General features: G+C 41.8%; 1 protein-coding gene across 2 annotated transcripts; it reads right to left on the bottom strand.

Moving 5' to 3' along the window:
• Positions 1-551: 551 nt before the first annotated feature.
• Positions 552-4,255, bottom strand: LOC144037059 (uncharacterized). 2 transcript variants are annotated; one of them, XM_077548194.1, is made up of 2 exons: positions 4,233-4,255; positions 552-2,501 (listed from the first exon to the last, which is right to left on the bottom strand). In XM_077548194.1, the coding sequence occupies exons 1-2, from the start codon at positions 4,237-4,239 to the stop codon at positions 808-810; spliced, it is 1,701 nt and encodes a 566-aa protein (XP_077404320.1). In that variant the 5' UTR covers positions 4,240-4,255; the 3' UTR covers positions 552-807. The 2 variants fall into 2 exon arrangements, with proteins under 2 accessions (XP_077404320.1, XP_077404319.1); XM_077548193.1 differs by lacking the exon at positions 4,233-4,255 and adding an exon at positions 2,922-3,502.
• Between the last annotated feature and the right edge of the window lie 2,743 nt (positions 4,256-6,998).

The raw sequence follows: 6,998 nt of genomic DNA on the forward strand, positions 1-6,998 counted from the left end.
TATTTCAGGAATTCCCGAAGACACAATGAGCTCACTCAAATGATGTGATTTCTCCAAGTGTGTCCTTACAGCGGACTCACAGCATCTTTATGCAATTTTCAAAAAGTGTTACAAGATACCACTCCCCCTCCCTTCCCTGAGAAAAGAGTAAGAGAAAAAGCAGGTAAGACTTTGACAGCCCACATTTTAGTTCACTCCCAGCTTTTGGAGAATTGATGTGGACAGGATTTGCCCTTTAGACCTTACACCTGATGACTGATGACCAGAAACTCTGACAGCACTTTTAAACATACACTAACCTTTAACACATTCTTATCCCAGGGAGGAGAAACAAAGAACAAAGAAACCATTTTCACATTCTTCCTCATCAAGCTAAATTGAGTTAACATAGTTATATCTACATCTACACAGCTATAACTAAATTCAAAACAGTTAAAATATAAAATGAAACAGTAAAATGTCAACAAATATCATGGCAAGACAAATTAAAAGTGGCAAGATATGTGGAGTAAAAAAAACAGAAGGCGGCAAAATATACAGACAACTTTAAATAACTTTGCAACACGGAAGAAGAACCCCATTAGCGAATTTATTAGGAAAACGGATGACAGAGAGGCATGGAGGGCCATGATCACTGATGTCTGTAGCAGACCCGGCACATGAAGAAGAAATATATGCATATAACAGGGTTAAGTCAAGACACATACAATATACGATGCAAGTACACAGATCCTTCGTTCATTCAGCGGGAGACAGGATTTCTGCACCATTTTAAAAGTCAATGCATAAATGACGTCATATCAAGCTTCATTTATCACGGCTATTCTCACCAGCACACCTGTGCCTCTTAGCTTTGGCATTACTTGAATATATTTGACCACAAACGGCGCAGACAAAAGGCTTCTCTCCAGTGTGGGTTCTTGTGTGCACTTTTAAGCTTGCTTTGTAAGAGAAACGTCGGCCACAAACTGAGCAGGGAAAAGGCTTCTCTCCAGTGTGGGTTCTTGTGTGCATTTGTAAGTTTCTTTTTTGAGTAAAACATTGACCACAAACAGAGCAGGCAAAAGGCTTCTCTCCAGTGTGGGTTCTTGTGTGCCTTTGTAAGTGTGCTTTTTGAGTAAAACATTGACCACAAACAGAGCAAGCAAAAGGCTTCTCTCCAGTGTGTTTCCTTGTGTGTTCGCTTAAGTTAACCTTGCTAGCAAAATTTTGACCACAAACAGAGCAAGCAAAAGGCTTCTCTCCAGTGTGGGTTATTGTGTGCATTTTTAAGTGTCCTTTTCGAGTAAAACATTGACCACAAACCGAGCACGCAAAAGGCTTCTCTCCAGTGTGGGTTCTTGTGTGCACTTTTAAGTCTCCTTTATGAGTAAAACATTGACCACAAACGGAGCAAGCAAAAGGCTTCTCTCGAGTGTGGGTTCTTGTGTGCACTTTTAAGCTTATTTTGTGAGAGAAACGTCGGCCACAAACTGAGCAGGGAAAAGGCTTCTCTGCAGTGTGGGTTCTTGTATGTTTGTTTAAGTCTCCCTTGTGAGCAAACTTGTGACCACAAACCGAGCAAGCAAAAGGCTTCTCTCCAGTGTGGGTTCTTGTGTGCACTTTTAAGTTTCCTTTTTTATTAAAACATTGACCACAAACGGAGCAAGCAAAAGGCTTCTCTCCAGTGTGGGTTCTTGTGTGCACTTTCAAGCTTGTTTTGTAAGAGAAACGTCGGCCACAAACAGAGCAAGCAAAAGGCTTCTCTCCAGTGTGGGTTATTGTGTGCATTTTTAAGTGTCCTTTTCGAGTAAAACATTGACCACAAACCGAGCAACTAAAAGGCTTCTCTCCAGTGTGGGTTCTTGTGTGCACTTTTAAGTCTCCTTTATGAGTAAAACAATGACCACAAACTGAGCAAGCAAAAGGCTTCTCTCCGGTGTGGGTTCTTGTGTGCACTTTCAAGCTTGTTTTGTAAGAGAAACGTCGGCCACAAACTGAGCAGGGAAAAGGTTTTTCACCAGTGTGGCTAATCATATGTCTTCTCAAATGAAAGTTGCTACCAAAAGTTAGTTTACAAAGAGAACATTTCCAACATTTGCTGCCAGTGTGACATGTCACGTCACCGTCAGACTGTTCGTCATCAGTGCGAGGAGAGTGTGACGCGTCTTCAGCATCTGACATTAGAGCTAACCGGCTGTCTGCTTGTGATCCTCCACGGTGGTCCTCATCCTCTTCAGTTGTTATCAGTTGTCTTGAGCTGCTGCTTGAAGGCTCCTCCCCTTTGTTGTTTTCATATAGACATTCATCTTTAGTCTTCAAATGGACATCAGTCCCGGGCAACTCTGTGAACTCCTCCTTCTCCTCTTTGATGTATAGTGGCAGCTGCTCCTCTTTATTTATGTTGGGAGGGTGTGGCTGCTCCTCTTCTTTAACCTGGAGAGGCTCCAGGTTGTCCTCCTCTTTCACGCCAGGGAAGTCTGACTCCTGCCGCTCAGGACAAAGATATATTTCACAGACGTCTGCGGGACACAAGAGACACAAGGTTAGGTAAATGCACTTGATTGTGGGGTTATGTATTTTATATTTAAGATTATCACATGGGCCACGCGAGCGCAATAATAACAAAGCCGGGAAAACGTACGTGTGTATACGTGTATGCATGTATGTATGTATGTACGTACGTATGTGTGTAGAAACAACACATTTGCCTCAGCTAGTAAAAAATAAAAAAAGAGCAATTGCTTAGTGCTGTGTACAAGTGTCACAGCAATGTGAAAATTGAAAAAGCAGTTCTGAGAAATTCAATTAAGATCTGAGTAATGTACCAAAGCGACAGACAAAAACTGTAAACGTAAGGTAACAAAGTGGGCGGATGAAGATTCCTTTCAAAATAAAATAATACATATTGTTGAAAAGTGTTGATTAAGCAAGCGACAAACCTGCTCTGTTCAACACAACACGAGGCTGCTTGCACACAGCGTCCAGCAGCTGACGTTGTCGCTCGTTCTCCTCCTGTGCTCCACAAAGCTCTTTTTCGCACGTCACGTTCGCTGCAGCACACATATTCACGATATCGGCGACACTCTATTTTCACACTTGGCGTCTGCTGAGCCAATGAGTCGCTAAAAAAACGCGTCTCCTTTTTTTGGTGGCTAGCAAGCTAAGCAAAGCTAAACAAAGCAAAGCTAAGCTAAGCTAAGCAAAACAGGGCCGAGAGATGTTGACGAGCACCGCCTGATACGAATGTAAGCAGACACGAAATGTAGCAATTATTTTTTGACTTCTCTAAAGTAGCGACGCACGTACAGTGTCTTTGTTTAAGTCCATTCAGTCAGAAATCAAGAAGGATTATATAGCGAAGCGCGAAAGCGTGCGTGTCGACGCCAAAGCGGCCTGGAACGGAGTATCATCGTCACGTGAAACCTACGGCAACTCCAGCTGGACAAATCTCATTGTCGGTGAAAACCATGATGTAATAATTAAACAAAAAGATCACGCGGAACGATATATTTACCAGGAGAACAAAAGGGACACATTAAAACTGCATTTGGACGAATAAGAAGCACGTGTAGTACCTGTACAGCGTTATTTTAAAGCTGTAAAGTCGTGCTCCTCAACAAAATTGCTAATCAGCGCAGAGCAGCGCAGAGCAGCGCAGAGCAGCGCAGAGCAGCGCAGAGCAGCGCAGAGCAGCGCAGAGCAGCGCAGAGCAGCGCAGAGCAGCGCAGAGCAGCGCAGAGCAGCGCAGAGCAGCGCAGAGCAGCGCAGAGCAGCGCAGAGCAGCGCAGAGCAGCGCAGAGCAGCGCAGAGCAGCGCAGAGCAGCGCAGAGCAGCGCATCCACGAACCTGAGCACTTATGACACGTAAAAATAAATCTGTATTCCTGAAGCGAAAACATGAAGAGTTACAACTAGAGATGGGACGTTTGACACTGAGACTCCGGAGCATGTGTCAGCCGAGTGACACAGACTGCTCGAAACAATGTAACAAAAGCCCGGATGACACCTCCGTGATCACGTGCTGATGACGTTTCCAGTGACTCTGCAGTACCTCTCAACACCAGCATCTTCAGTCCCCTGTGAGAGGATTTTCTCAAAGGCTGGTGAAATTGTCACAGCCAGAGAAGAAGCCGCTTGAAGCCGAACACAATAGAGCAAATATTGTTCTTGAATAAGAAGTTGTAAAACAAATAAATATAAAAAGTTGGGCACAAGCACAATTCCCTCATGTAGATATTTGGTTCACTTTACCTTCCATGTGTAGCTGATGATCATTAGACAGACACAAATGTAAGACTGAATGTACTGGTGTTATGTTGGAATATAAAATCAGGCGAATCACTTTGAAGATTATAGCTGCTATGACTCCAGCTGACCACCAGATGTCACCGGTACGATCTATCTTATGGGGCTTTGAAACTTCGACTCTTTTTCCAAAGCAATCAGCCGAAAGCCTCAAAAGCGTCACAAGGCTTCATTGTCCCATCTCTAGTTACAACAGTTTGATGACCTCTAAATATAGGTGCGTGTGTGTTTGTGTAAAATAGTGGGCTTGAGGACCCGGGGGAACATTCTAGGGGCTCTGGGACCTGAGGAAAGGAAGGAGTGGCGCCCGTGAGATCCCACATTGATTGCTGCAGGTGCGCATGTGGCCACATAGCCACAGACACGAGGACACCCAACATATTGCACAAGAGAATCTACACCCATACTACGCCTGTCGAGTAAGCTGCTCGGAGTAGCAGGGAATCCGTCAAGACGGTAAGCATATAATAAAATTACCTGTCATAAGTTTACTACCCGCTGATATCTCTCACATACAATTAGGGCTCCATTTCAGCCTCCCGGCACCTGCGCAACACCCCGGAAGCAAGGTAGCATTTGGGAGGGAGCATTTTCCAAAAGGTAGTGATGGCAAAATGAAGCCCCATAAAGCAGCAAAGCCCTGCAGGCAATACTTCACACACACGTCGGGGCTTCAAGATGATTCATTTCCTCGACTACGCCATCATGTGGACAGAAAAATGTATAACATGCTTGGGGCATGCAATAAAATGGTGGGGTGTAAATCATGCTCTGAATAAAAATATATATATATTTGAAGAGTGTTTTAACATGAATTGTTCTGTGCTGCATTGTGCTTATGCAACAAGTGAAATAAGGAGGTAAAATAAAATGTTTATTCATTTTTATTTAACTCTTTGACTGCCAGACGTTTTCAGAAACTGGTTGTACCGAGAGAAACCGTCTAAGAAACCCTCTAAAAAGAGAAAGAATGACTCAGCGACGGACACGGACGACCTAACCACTACGGAGGTCTCGGTCAGTATGCTGGAGTCCATAAATAAAAAAATAGAGGTCCTCTCCCTAATCTGCGAGGAGGTGAAAGGATTTAAGGTAAGTATGGAATTCCTCAGCCAACAAATAAGTGATCTCCAACGCAACAATGCCGAGATACACGCTACCCTCGTGACTGTTTCAGCCGAGTTAGAAACCATTAAAAAGGAAAATAAAATGCTAAAAGAAACTATTCTGGATGTTCAATCCCGTAGCATGCAGGATAATTTAATATTCTTAGGTATATCCGAGAACACCTCTGACAATCCAGAGGTTGAGATAAAAAAAATTATGACGACATCGTTAAAAATTCCTCAGGAGACGGTAAATAACATCTCCTTTCACCGGGTACATCGGCTTGGAGCCCGTAGGGGCAACAGACCCCGTCCTATTATCGCCAAATTTGAGCATTTTTAAACAGAAAGTATTTGTCAAAAGTAAAGGACGGGAGCTTAAAGGGACCTCATTTGGAATGAATGACCAATTCCCTAGAGAGATTAATGAGCGGCGAAAGGTACTGTTTCCTATAATGAAACAAAATAGGCAGGAGGGTAAACGGACTATGATGGTCGTTGATAAACTATACATCGATGGCCAACTATTACGGAACCCCAACTCCACTCTCTGGCTGTTCTAATTAGCATCGATGGAACTAAACTTTGTTTGATTATTAGATGTATACATATAATGTATATGTGGTTATAAAACCTAAAATATGAATACTCATTATGTTTACGCTATATTATAAATATAATAATAATACATAACTATATCTAAAAGTAGATTTAAACAAAAAATAAAAATAAAAATCTCGCTTGGGTTACCAGTTACTGGTGTATTATAATGTTGTTTAACTCCCCACTAACTTCCTTCACTTTCACATCCCTACCCGTTTTTTCACTGTTATATTTACTTACACATTTCCTTATATTTTACACAAATTATATAAATCACCTAACTACTTTGATTCTATCCTATAACATGCCAGTATTGACAAATGGCCTATGCAGATATTTACACAGGACTGAGCCTATATTGTTTGTATGCATAAATTAGTTCTGGTTTCCTGGAATGTTTGTGGCGCTCGCTCACAGGCAAAAAGAATAAAAACTTTAGACCATCTCTTAAAATTAAAAGCAGATATTTGCCTCCTGCAAGAAACCCACCTACAAAAATCTGAAGAAAAATTACTTATTGATAAGAATTTTAGCCAAGCATACTCTGCCCCTTATAACAGCAGACAAAGAGGAGTCTGTATACTCATACATAAGAATTTACTCTTTACTCTAAATAATATAATAACAGACCCAGAGGGCCGATACATTATTATTCAGGTAACTATATTTAATAAAATATATACATTTGGCAATTTATATGCCCCTAATAATGATGATCCGGCCTTTTTCCATGAATTTTTCTCTCAGCTGTTTGATTTAGCAGCGAACTCTACTATTATTATTGGAGGAGACTTTAACACAGTCTTAAATCCATTAATAGACCGTTCTAATAACACAACATGTATAAGGCGATTACAATCTACTAAAGTAATAGGGGAATATATGGATGATTTTGGCCTCGTCGACAGCTGGAGACTTAAAAACCCAAATAAAAAGGAATTTACCTTCTTTTCCGCTGTACACCGGTCTTTTTCAAGAATTGATTATTTTCTTACAAATAACT

This window comes from Vanacampus margaritifer, chromosome 17 (assembly GCF_051991255.1).
Source record: "Vanacampus margaritifer isolate UIUO_Vmar chromosome 17, RoL_Vmar_1.0, whole genome shotgun sequence".
NCBI lineage: Eukaryota > Metazoa > Chordata > Actinopteri > Syngnathiformes > Syngnathidae > Vanacampus > Vanacampus margaritifer.

What these genes read in the sequence shown, in the direction of transcription:
- LOC144037059 (XM_077548193.1), bottom strand. Translation starts at nt 3,045, where the DNA reads ATGTGTGCTGCAGCGAACGTGACGTGCGAAAAAGAGCTTTGTGGAGCA. An exon ending in TGTTGTGTTGAACAGAGCAG is followed by an intron (nt 2,502 to 2,921) that starts GTTTGTCGCTTG and finishes TGTGTCCCGCAG; the next exon opens with ACGTCTGTGAAATATATCTT.